The sequence below is a fragment of the Pygoscelis adeliae genome, unplaced genomic scaffold (assembly GCF_000699105.1).
Source record: "Pygoscelis adeliae isolate BGI_AS28 unplaced genomic scaffold, ASM69910v1 Scaffold62, whole genome shotgun sequence".
Classification (NCBI taxonomy): Eukaryota; Metazoa; Chordata; class Aves; order Sphenisciformes; family Spheniscidae; genus Pygoscelis; species Pygoscelis adeliae.
In genome coordinates, this window is record NW_008824401.1 from 2,862,762 (window position 1) to 2,875,166 (window position 12,405).

Consider the following 12,405-nt stretch of genomic DNA (forward strand, 5'->3'; position numbering starts at 1 on the left):
CAGTTGTAAATTCAGTTTGTAGTGGTTTTGTGTCAGGATTACCTTCTGCTAACGTTTAGATAGAGGTGTTTTATTCATTTAGATATGAATTTTTTTGGAAGCAAATATCAAGTATATTTGAAATATTCAAAGTAAATCTAAGATGAAAGAAAATGTTTGAGATTTTTTTGAGGATTTGAATTGGTATTTACACTCTTCACATAAATCTTAAACTGGAGGTGTGTAGTTAGTATATAGTACTTACTGGCTAAGACAGTTTTCAAGGATAAGGATGGAGTTTTCAAAAACAATTGAGTTATTTGGAAGCAAAAATCCTGTGGAAAGTAAAGAGAACTTCTATGTCGTCTTTATTACTCTACTGTAAGGCTGCATGCTTGAGCTCCTAAAATGGTATTTCTAGGAACAGCAAATTACTGTTAGAGATTGCTCATGTGTGATTTTTTACCTAATGCTTGCAAATCTGAGAATAACTTTTTGAAATGGCAACAGAATAAAAACTAAACAGAGTTTTTTTTCCTCTCTCTAATAGATGCAGCAACAAGAACTTGCACAAATGAGGCAGAGGGATGCCAATCTAACTGCATTGGCAGCTATCGGTCCCCGGAAGAAACGGAAGCTTGATTCACCTGGACTGCTTACCATAGGAGGAGAGGTATATGTCTATACATAGAATAAGAGAATTGATTATTTCAAAACCTAGTTGGAATAACTAGAGATGCTACATGCCAATATTTTCAATGAACTATGTAACTTGGAAAAGGTGATACAAATTACTAAATGGAAAGGACTGTGAGTCTAGTTTATCTTACTTTGCCACAGTTAAAATGACATTTTCTCTTAGTTTTATTTTTCAAGTGTTCACTTTTAAACAGATATTTAAAGAATATTTTTCAAAGAAGTTAAACCTGAAGCACAGGTGTCTCGCTAAAAATGCTCACCGCCTTTATACTGATTTTCTCCTTTGCATAATCCAAAGGAAAACAGAAAAAAGACTAGGGCATGAAGCAATATCCTGAAAAATGTAACTGTAGCGTGGCTTAGTTTGGACCAAGAGCTTGTAGTAATACCAGTAAATGTGTTTTTGTGACGAGTATGTTTCAAAACTTTTTACAGAATGACTGGTTGTCCCCTGCAACTGCAAAGATGAGTTTGTAATCATTCTAAATTTTATGTCATTTTAATAGAATACTGTGCTCTAGAATTAGAATCAGATTTGTTAGTGTGATTCTCCTGTTACCTTAAATGAAGAAGGAGCTATACTACACAATGCAATGCAAAATCCTCAAAAGCAGGACATATATTAACCAAGGTGGAGAACTAAGGTAACATGGCCGCATTACCTTGGATAACTCTTAGAGAATACTGTGTTATTTAATACAGATACAGTTGGGTTTCTTTTGTTTCTGCTAAATATGCCTACACAATAGGAGTCAAAGTAATTCTCCCTATTATATGTCTGTTCTGAGGAAAATGCAAACATTTTGTTTTGAATGAACTGACTAACAGTTTTGGCTCAGACATTTGACTGTCTAAATGCCAGGCATTTCCAAAGGCCTTTTTGTTTCCCATTTTGGATAGCTTTTATCTGACTTCTCGCTCTCTTTTCATGTGCTAAGATTAGTGCTAAGGAACGAGCTGAGCTAGGAATAGAAGTGGATCTTTTTTATATTCTAAAGTTGACTTACGACTTCAGATGTGTAGGAGGTGCTCCCGTTTTCTGGTCAAATTAGTTTCAGACTGAGGGAGCTTTCTGGGTTTTGTGTTGTCCTGTTACGTTCCCTTCATTTCCCTCCTTGTCTTACATTCAGTAAAGCATTCTGTTCTCCTCCATATACACCTGTAATAAATCCTGCAGCAACGGGCCAAAAGAAGCTTTCATCAGAAGCTCAGTTGGATAGTGATAGCATTGGCTTTCACACAAGATTCATTTAAAAATAATTTGAACCTTTTAATAATACGTGGATCCCTTCAGATTTTAAGAGATGTACATTCCCCGCTTGTCTTTTCTTGACCAAAGGAATATTTTTTCCTAAGTATCAGAATTTACTTTTTATTGTCTATTGCCGCTTTTAAAAAACAATCCTTTCTTAAGCTTTTGTAGTTTGATGAAACAAATTGTGGTCACCTTTGGTGAAACATTTTATTCAGAGCTATATGCCTGAATGGATTTATGGTGAACAGCTTCCTCTCTCCCTAGAAGCTCTTTAATCTCCTGGTACACTGCTTCAAGGAAAGATAAAGGTCTGTGGCAAATTCCAAAGGCTTCGGGAGATTTTTGCCTCCTTTTGTTGCTCCCCTAGCCCAAATTTTGCCGAGCTTCTGCGTTATTCAATTGACAAATTATCCTTGAAGTTTTTGCCGATACATGGATTTCCTGGAGTCATGAATTGTGTGGATCTTCTGCCAGTTCAGACTGAATTGCTCCCATACCTCTCCTCCTAGCTTCTAACCATCCTGGCCAACTCACATTGGTGCCTGGCTGCAAGCTGATTTCAAGGACTTGGATACTATATCTGGATTATTCAGTTTCTTTTCTGGGGATAGGATCTAAAGCACTGTAGAAGCTGTGTCATGCAGGTTGGCTGCTAGAAACTCTCTGTTATTCTTCTGAGCTACTCATTAGGGCTGCGATACAGAAGTAAACTCAGCTCCTCCAAAATGTTTCACTTCTAAAAGGTACTGGAAATTTGCATTGTTTGTCTAAGACTATCTGATTTCTCTTCTTTGGATTTCTGGAGATTATAAACGACATAGAAAACTATTATAAGACTACGTCCTGTCTTACAGACATCCCCTTAGCCCAATTCCACCTTCAGATGTCTGGTTTCCACCATGGTCTATGACCCTCTGATTTCCCTAAGCAATTTCTGAGCTTCTTAAGTCCTTGCTTCTGATAATCTCTGTTTGCAAGGTCTGACTTGGGAAGAGCTTTCTTGGCCCTTTTGTTTTTTGTCAAAACGTCCAGTTTTTGTCATTGAAGTTGCTGGTCTCCTCATTAATCTTTTTTGATATATATGTCTGCCGCTGTTGCAGCTGGGACACTGCACATTTGCTGATCCAAAGAGATATCATTTACAAATCATCCCACCCCTGCATGTTACATTTTTTTCCTTTTCTGAACTAACTCTTGTTTGATATTTTACTTAGTTGCATTGGCCATTTTTTTCATTGAGAAGTGTTGGATTTCAGTCCAACTTCTTGGTTCAACAGAAATACTAGCTCATGATTTCTCTTTGGAAATTTGACCTTTTTAATAATACCCTTTTGATCTGAGCAGGAGGTCAATTTAGGGAGTAGTGATCGTTATTTTGCTTAAGAGAAAAAGTTGATGGAACAGCTTGGTGTTTCTGTGATCAAGTAAAGGCCAGGCCCATCATTTGCCTCTTCTATATTAGTATGGCTGGTTTGGTTGATTACTTTTACCTGGGGAGATGGAAAAATCAGCAGTTTTGAGGTGAGGTTATTTTTCCATCATGTATGTTCTTTGATTTGCTTCTCCATGCAGCCATGTTAAAAATTCGTTTCCAAAAAAAGGGACAAAAGATTTTATAGAGAAGTTGATGAGCAGGGGCGAGACGTCCTCAAATAATACTGCCACCAAATGTGTAACTAGTTTCAGACTGGATTACACAGTAGCCTGAGCTAATCTGACTGTGATCTCTGTCCCAATCCCTAGTAGTGCATTCCTGACCCTTCCCTTTCATTGGCTCTGGCTCTTGCCATACCCTGTGCTAACCCATTTCCATTTGATAAATTGGCAGAAAACTAACTAACAACAATAAAAAGTGAATAGTTTCTCCTTAGTTTGCTGAAGTAGTTTGGCCTAGAGCCCAGTGAGCACTGGAAAATGAACATACAACAAGGCAGGGGCAGCAAACTTGAGATCACCTGCTCTTCATTCACTTTCTTTTTTAGTATCTTTCTTCTTTTCTTGTATTTTAGATAATCTGCTAGAAACACAGCTTCCTCTGTAGCAGACAGCAGCTCATCTGTAATTCAACCTGCTTATTATTATAAAGCAGTTTAGATCAAGAGTGAAAGAGAAGGGGCAAAGAGAAACGAGATACCTTTGGAAGAATTCGGCTTCTCTGTGTTGCAGAGTTGAAAATATTGCATTTGCAGAATTTTAGATTTTTACATTTATTTAATGATACTAGACAAAATTATTGGAAAATATCTTTTAAATGTTACTGCTTTTTGGAATTTAATGTATGGTTATCAAGTTAGGTATCTAACTCCTGAACCATGTTACACATGTAGCAGCAGTACTGCCTAATTCTTATTTGCTGTGTGGGTCCTGTTAATGCTTGTGTTGGTACACAGCAGTGTACCAACAGTGTACCAACACCCACCTGGATGGTGAAGGTGGGGCAGTGGATGACATATACAGGAAAGGGAGGACAGCAACCCCTTGAGCTCTTTAGTTAGTATCCTTAAGCACCTCTGATGTCAAATTAAAAAGAATAAATTTTGAGTTGCTTTTGTTTACCTTATGGATTTTGAATCTATTCACTTCACATTTTCAAGCTTTTTTTCTTGAATTGTAAGGTTTTTAAGAATTAGGATTAAAAATTGTTTTTGTTTATGAAATAGGTATTTTCATGTAATTGTAAGAGTTAAAGCTTTAAGAAAAGCATTAACCACCACAAGACTAGGTCAGGTAACTTTACAAGTTAAATATTTGAGTAGTGCTAAGGTGACAAGAATGCAGAATTTGCATATTTCGAAGTCCCTCATTTTTTACTATGGAATTAAAGTGTAAAGGTTAAATGTAAGTATTTTTCTGTATTTAATAATAATAATAATTAAATAATTTGGCTTTTCATCAAGACCTATGGCTAGTATCCCAAAATACATAAATATAGAGTATATGTTTGAAATATCTGAGGGTATAATTTGTTTAAATATCAAGTGAAAGCCCTCTCCTGGTACTTGCTGGCACAGATGGTTTTTGAATACTGAGCTTCCAAAGGCAGCCTCAGGGCTAGTTCAGTGAATCACCGCTTATTGAAGACAGTCATTTTAGGGATAAGAAAAAACCCTCTTTCTCACATAGTGGAAGAGCAGTCATCTTAAGAATATTCAGTAGACTATCCCAAACACCATCTTCCACAATTTGCAGGATCATATGTTGGGCCAGCGCTCAAGGGAGATCTGGTATTTTGTGTCTTTTCTCATCCAGTGTATTCCAACCATTATATTAGTCAAGAAAGATAATGTTCTTGCAGACCTGAAAAGTCGCAAAACAACTACACTTAAGACAGTGATGTTTTGTGTAGAGAAAACCTAATTACTAAAGTGATTGTGAAACATATGAGGCACCACATTTTTTTAATTAAAGTCATCTTTCAGATGGTATAATTTGAACATTTTAAAGCTGTTTTCATGCTAAGGTTTTGTATAAAACATGATTAAGATTCTGGTTTCAGACCTGGAAATCCATGTTATACCAGGGACTTCCAAATGCAGACATAGAAAAGTTACTTAATATTCCTCTCTATCAGATCTTTATTCTACTAGTAATTCCTAATTTCTAAGCAGAAATGTAAGGATTAATTCATTATTATTTGGGGAGGCACTTGGGTGCTATGACATAGTTGGAAAAAAGTACTTTTGACTACAGCCTCTTTTTAGTTATCCAGGACTGAATGTGGTTAATTTGTTTGCACACATTACAGCTGGCATTCTCACTTCATGCTTGGGTTATCCATAGACATTTCAGCAACCCCTGAAATTATTCCTCAAATCCATTGTTAATATTTTAACAGTATTAAGAAATCAGGATACTAGGTAATTTTCTTTTTGGAATGGGTCAGACTTGATAAAGTATGACAGAGCTGTCTCTTGGAACACCTGGTCTTGTTTCTTTCCTTTCTTGCCCTTTTAAACAAAAAGAGATGTATAGCGTGTCTTGCAGAAGTCTTTGTTACAGAAGGGTTGTACATTGGGTTCTCTCCAAAGTGTCTACTCAAAGAATATCATGCAGATTTAGAAGTTCATGAATCAGCCAGCATAACTATGAGGCATAACTGCTTCTGACAGATCTGAAAGAATTAGAACCAATGAACAGTTTTTTATTTTGGGGAAAAACACCAGTCAGTGGGATTGCCATGCTCTAAGCAAATCTTTAGGCTATTCTCTCACCTTTTTGGAACTAAGGTAATTTTATGGCATCCGCTTTGAAAGATCCTTGGAATGACTTGTTCTACAACTCAAGTCTCAGCTTGGTCTTCATACTGTATAGTTGGCTCTTGATAAGTTACTTTTCGTTTTAAGTGGTCAAGATACGTTTAGAAAGCACCAGAATCTAAGATCCTTTACGCTTGTTAAGCTTGAGTTATATGAAAGCAGATACAATAGACCAGAACACCTTTTGCAAGTGTTTACGGTCCAAGAAGTTAAAGCTTGCTTTTTGCGCTTTTAAAATGGTAGGCTAACAGCAGAACAGGAGGAATTTTTATGATTTATTGTATCATTGCCTTTTCAAGCACTCTTTGCTCCATGTATCACTGACATGATAGAATGCAGTGGTTCTCAGACCTGTTTTGGTGTAGGATGTCACTGCTGCTGACAGTTATTATTTCATTTGAGGCATCCCAAAACTATCAGTTAAATATATGGGTTTGAATTTTCAAGGAGACAGAAGAAAGTTAAGGAGTCTGTCCTTATAATTTTTTTTATGGAATTACATGCATACTACTTTATGAATCTTTGAAAATCTCAAGTTTAGCTTCAGCTTCTCTGGCTTGCTTTACTTTCTGTTTTCAAAAGTCAAGTAAATATTAAAATAATTCACAAGACATGTGTTAATATCTATTTGGAAATCAGTCTTTTGAAAGACTATATGGATGTTCTCCTAATTAATAATTGCACTTATTTTTCCCATTCTTAAACACATGAGATTTCAATTTAAAAATAAATTGCCCTAATGATGGATTTCCATTTTTAAAAATTTAATTTCAAACTGTGTTTTAGCCCGTAACAAACACATTCTATTTTTTTAGAATTCTGCTTTTATTTTGTGAAACAAGATTTGTAAACATTAATGCATTTTACAGACTTAGCAGTAAAAAGTAGGAAGGCATTAAAGATGATGGATGCTATGTTACATTGATGATTAATAATTCTAATTTGGAGTGAATGTATAGAAATACATTTCTGTGCCAGTTGCAAAGAGGCAGGAATACAGACAGTGAGTCAGGAGGCAGTAGAACAATTTTGCATGGATCTCAGTTGACAGGAGGAAAAAGCCAGGCAGCAATGCAAGAAAATAGAAAGTGGCTCCGTGCCAGCAAAAACATTCTTTTTCACTAGTAGAACAGGTTTGCAGACTGTATGTATTCCTTTGATCTATGTAACACAAAATATTCTGACAGAGGTTCAATGATATTAATCATTTTTCCTTATTGGCCAAGACAAATTTGATTTTTACTTCATTTGGAGATGGAAATGGTAGTTGATCCCACCTGACTGCATGATGTTGATCTAGCACACAGAAGGAGACCATTAGAACATTTCTTTTTCTGCTTTTCAAAGGTTTCTTACTGGAGTCTTAAATAGTATTTTGTTGGTTTTTTAAATTAAAATCCTCCTCCTTGTTAAAAAAAGAAAAAAATGCTTGCATTCTTAAGAAAGTAATTTTATCAATGTGGTAATATTAAATACAGTCTCTTTATTTATGGAGACTTTATAAATATAGAGTGTGCAGCTTATTAGCATGGAAAATGAGAACGTGGCAAAATGACTTTTGAGTAGTTAATAGTTCATCCATTTGTCAATCCCTATAGAGGTCTGCTGCTGTTACTGTGAAAGAGTATTGTTTTTCTTCGTGCAAAAGGCAGCTACCTTGAGGATTTGTGGGGACAGAGGGTATGTGAGCTTGTTTTTCATTTTTTGTTTGGGGGTTGGTTTTGGGTTAGGTTTTTCTGTATTTTCAATTGTCTTCTCCATTTGTCTTCCTGATTTTCAGACACTAAAGAATAAAATATATTTTGCAGCCTCTGTTTTTCTGACACTTATAATTCCAGAATTTTTCTTTCTTCTGGCTAAATAAAAGTGATAAGACTAAGAGAAAGAAAGTCTGAAAGGGTCTAGCTGAGGGTTTGTCAAAATTGACTTGAGTCTCTCCATTGACTTCAGAAGGTAAGGCCCAAGGTGCTATGACATTTTTAGATGTCGGTGAAAATAATTTTTAAAACCTGACCAGAAAATTTCCAAGGTGTAGCTTTTCAACATATACATGGAAAGATTTAGACCTCTATCTTAAAGTGGCAATGTTTCCATTTTAACTGATCCTTCTCTATAAGAGTCAGATGAATCATCAAATAGATTAATTTCCTCCTCCTTTCCATCCCATTCAATGCCAGATAAATTTTGTGGAATAAATTTTTTCTTTTTGGCTAAAAAATCCTTTACTGAAGCTGAGGTTTTGAAAAAGTCTAAAGAACTTGAAATTTATTAGGCTATTTCCAGCCTGATTCTTTACGGGAAGTCAAGTAATATATTGGTCATACAAAGAGTGACAATTAGGGTAACAGTAATTTAATGTTTTAGTTTACCCTGAGCCTTTAGGCAAACAGGCTTGAACTTCAAGGGAATCCTGTTGCCAGCTTCTAATGTAAACACTTTACCTATAACTACTGAACAGAACTTTTTGTTATTTTACCTGATGTAAATTGTAGAACCAAACCGTTGTCTGAGTCCCCCTCCCAAACAACAGTATCTGAACTCTGCTTCTGTTAAGTCTTGACTATTTCAGAGAACCTCTTCTTACGGGGTAATTAAATCTATCTGGGAGTCTCTTTTATGTTTCATAATGTAAGATACAGAGAAAACAGTTTGGAATAATCAGACAAGCTCCTCTTTCTTGAAAATGTGAAGTTACCTGTACAAGCAGGTAACTGAAGTCTTCTGAAGTCTTGCAGGAGCTCTGTATTGATGCTCCTTAAATGGATCTTGCTACCACTATGCATTATGCTACAGTTGAATGTTGGCTTACAATATTCTGTTGATAAGAAAAGGAGAGGTTCTTGAAACAAACAAACAAAAAAAGCCCAATAGATAAACATTTCATTCAGAACTTGCTGTCTTATTATGTGTAGTAAAAAATTATCCCTTCATTTTAAGTAGTTCTAATTGAAAACAAGCTCAGTGTGTGAGAAAGAGGAATGAAGACAGGCCTTTCATGGTTTCCTTTTACCATATACCAGTCTTCCAAGATTGTACTGTAAGTCTGAATGGTTTCTTTATCAGTTTGGGAGTATTTCATGTATGCATATTATTCATATGTATATGTGCACAGATTTTAGAGTCAGGTCCCTACTACAGGTTTCATTAAGTGATGTCATTATGAAATGACACAGTATCAGCTGTTTGTGGTGCAGGCAAATTTATTCTGATGAACTTTGCTGTTCAATGAACATGATGTATTTTTAGTCCCTATGATCTATTCTGTATTGTGAGAGTATTTTGAGCAAATGCTTGTTTAATTTGGAAGTGAATGTTCACACACATGTTGACCAGTCTCCTACTGTCCACATTCCTCTTTCAGGATTTGGCTAAAACTTACTAATGATAAAATTCAAAGGTGTGGCTCAAATATTTAAACTTTGAGCTGAAAGTCGTCTTTCAGCTTTGTTAAAAACTGTTCACAAGTTTACATGAGCAGTGTGTATCGCACATCCTTTCTTTGTAAGAAAGATAGTAAATTGGGTCCTGTTTGGCCACATTCACGAGAAGTTAAGCATTTGAGCTCCAAACCTGCAAGGACATGTGCACATGCTTAACTTTAAGCACAGTGGTTAGTTTGTTTGAAGTTAGTAACATGCCTTGTGTAGAACGTTAATTACATGCAATAAGCTTTTGTTGGATCGCTGGGTATGTCAGTGTTCCTGGCAATCTCATCGTGTTTCCTACTGCATAAACTTGGGTTTGCTGATCCGTTACCGATTCTGATGTAGGAAATGCTTTCTTTCTCTTTTTTTCAATGGTAAAAAAAAGGGGTTTCTTTCTGGAAATTGGCATACTGCACGCTTTTGAAAAGTCTCCTGTTGTTTGACCACAAAAGTCTTTGGGACTATGAGTGTGTGTTAAATGCAGGTTTATGAAGTTTCCCAATGTGTCTGGACTATTACAGGCTGTATTTTGCTTTCAAAGAAATAATATAGTAAAAATATCTGATAGTGGGATCTTCATCTTGGTGTTCCTTTTCTTACATACTCTGTTCTAGTGAGTGACTAGGAAAAAAGGGGGTTTTGTTTTTGTTTTGCCTGGAGTCAAACAGGAGCATGCTGGTTAAAGGGATTCTGTGGGGGAGTTGGGCTGGAGAGGGCCTGAGGGAACTCAGAGAGACATCTACCACCAGCAGCTTGTCTGTGCTAGCTAATTATAGCTAGGGTACTGTTTACTTTAGTGGTATACTCCTTATTTATTAGTTACTTAGTTACTGCTTGCCTTCAAGTTACAGGCTTGCAGCCAATTGCTGCAGGGGAGGTGCAATAGGAAGGGAAGGGCATCATGCAGTACTGCAGATTGCAGCTCCCCGACCTTTTTGTTTTTTAAATATAGACAATGGGAGAGACGGTCAAAAAGAAAAGCAGGCAAGTTAAAAAATGGGAAGAACTTAAGGAAATTTTTTACAGTCTAGAGGAACTGTGGTTATAAAATTATCATGAGTGTCTCCATGACTTATCAATCAAACTGGCTTTTTCCCCTCCTTTTCCTCTTGTCTTTGGAGCAAAATCTCACTTTTTGGTCTATGTGAAGTTACATTGATTTGAATAAAATTACGATTTTTATACCTTTTTAACTGGTACCACTTTGTGGGAATCCGGAGTTAGTTTCACGGGGCAGTTTCACTAGCTGGTAAGCTAGTTTCATATCAGCACTTTTCCAAGCATGAGTGAATCCACACACACATATTTCACATAGTTAACTAAAACCAAGTTAAACTATTATAAAGATTGTGTATGGAATGTCTAGGTCATTTAAGAGTCCAAGTCCTTAAGAGTCGGACTCCTAGGCCATCGCATCACTTTGGGAAATCTTACCCTAATTCACCTTCTCATTTTTATGATGAACTTTGAGCAGGGTCTGTGGATGAGCTATCTGAAGGAGGTAGCGCAGTAGACCTATTTCCACTGCTAGTTTTGTTGTTGCTTTTGTTATTCTGTTTGTAGTAATGTTGGTATAATAATTATCTCAGCAAACAAAAGGACAAAGAACAGTAGTGTTGTATGGGGAGGTAAATGAAGAGAATGATGAGATTTTCTGCAACTGGGTTTGAGAAAGTAGAAGGTATCGTAAACAGTGATTTCCATGCTTTAGCAACATGGAAATAGTGTTGGCCCATGCTGTAATTATCAATAAAAGAGATATTTCTCCAGCCTTTTTGAGCATGACAGTCTCTTGCAAAGCCAGGAGCATAACAAGAGCTGAACCTATGTATGATGGACCAATTACTGAAAAATTTAGAGGAAGCTCTGTTAGGAGAATGAGCATACTGTAAGATCCATAGAAAAAGCAAAGTTTCTATCTCCAAAGGAGAAGGTAGGGAATAAAAGGAGCACAACAGGTTAAACAGCCTTGGCCAAAGAAGTGAGTACCCCTAGGCAGACCAGCATCTCTAATCAGTGGTAGTGGTACTAGCTCTGAGGGGAGGGAAATTCAAGCTGGTGCTCTCATGTAACATTAAAAAGGACAAGCAGTCTGTCAGGGGAAACAGTCATTGGCGTGGGATTCCTTCTCTTGATCAAAAAGACAGCAGCACCGCAGCCTGGTTTATCTATAGGGGCGGTGTTGGCAGAGGGCATTTTTTTTCCCAGGCCATATCACTGGCCTGTGATATGTTTTTCCCAAGCCATAAAAGAAGTCACCTACATTTCTCTCTTTAGCAAAGTTTTGTTAATCCCTCTTTTTCTTCTTTTCATTTGTTTTCTTTTTTTTTGCTATTACAATTTAAAAAAAAATTTTAATCTTTACAAAGCAGAAGATGAGCTAAATCTGATGGGCCTAGAAAATATGCCTGGTGCTTGTCTCCAAAGCAAAAATTAATCTTCTCATCTCTGTAAGTAGTTCTTTATGAACAACATAAAATGCAAGTTCAGTACATTGTTTCCCCTTCCCTCCTTTAATTGAGCTTCAAATTACAGTCTTCTCAACCTTTTCTTTTTTTCCCCTGCACAACATTGACAGCCATAAGACATCCTTAGCTGTAGCTACAATGAGGTGGGATGAATTTTATGCTGCTGTTGACTTAGCTTTTATCTTACTAATTAACAGAACAAATCTCTAATGAAGAACTGCAGGTACTGTTCCTAGCATTGTTGTCAGCTACGCAGGTAGTCAAAGTAATAATAATTGCCAGTCATGTTGGGGGGGGGGGGGAAGAAAGATTCAAAGAATATT

At 36.5% G+C, this 12,405-nt stretch overlaps 1 protein-coding gene across 1 annotated transcript in view; it reads left to right on the forward strand.

Annotated features, from left to right (window-relative positions):
• Positions 1-12,405, forward strand: part of LOC103913774 (transcription initiation factor TFIID subunit 4-like) — a 148,610-nt gene that overhangs the window by 103,856 nt on the left and 32,349 nt on the right. The window contains exon 15 of the mRNA XM_009320320.1: positions 530-652. Within this exon, the coding sequence (XP_009318595.1) occupies positions 530-652 (123 nt within the window). The remainder of the gene's footprint in view (positions 1-529; positions 653-12,405) is intronic.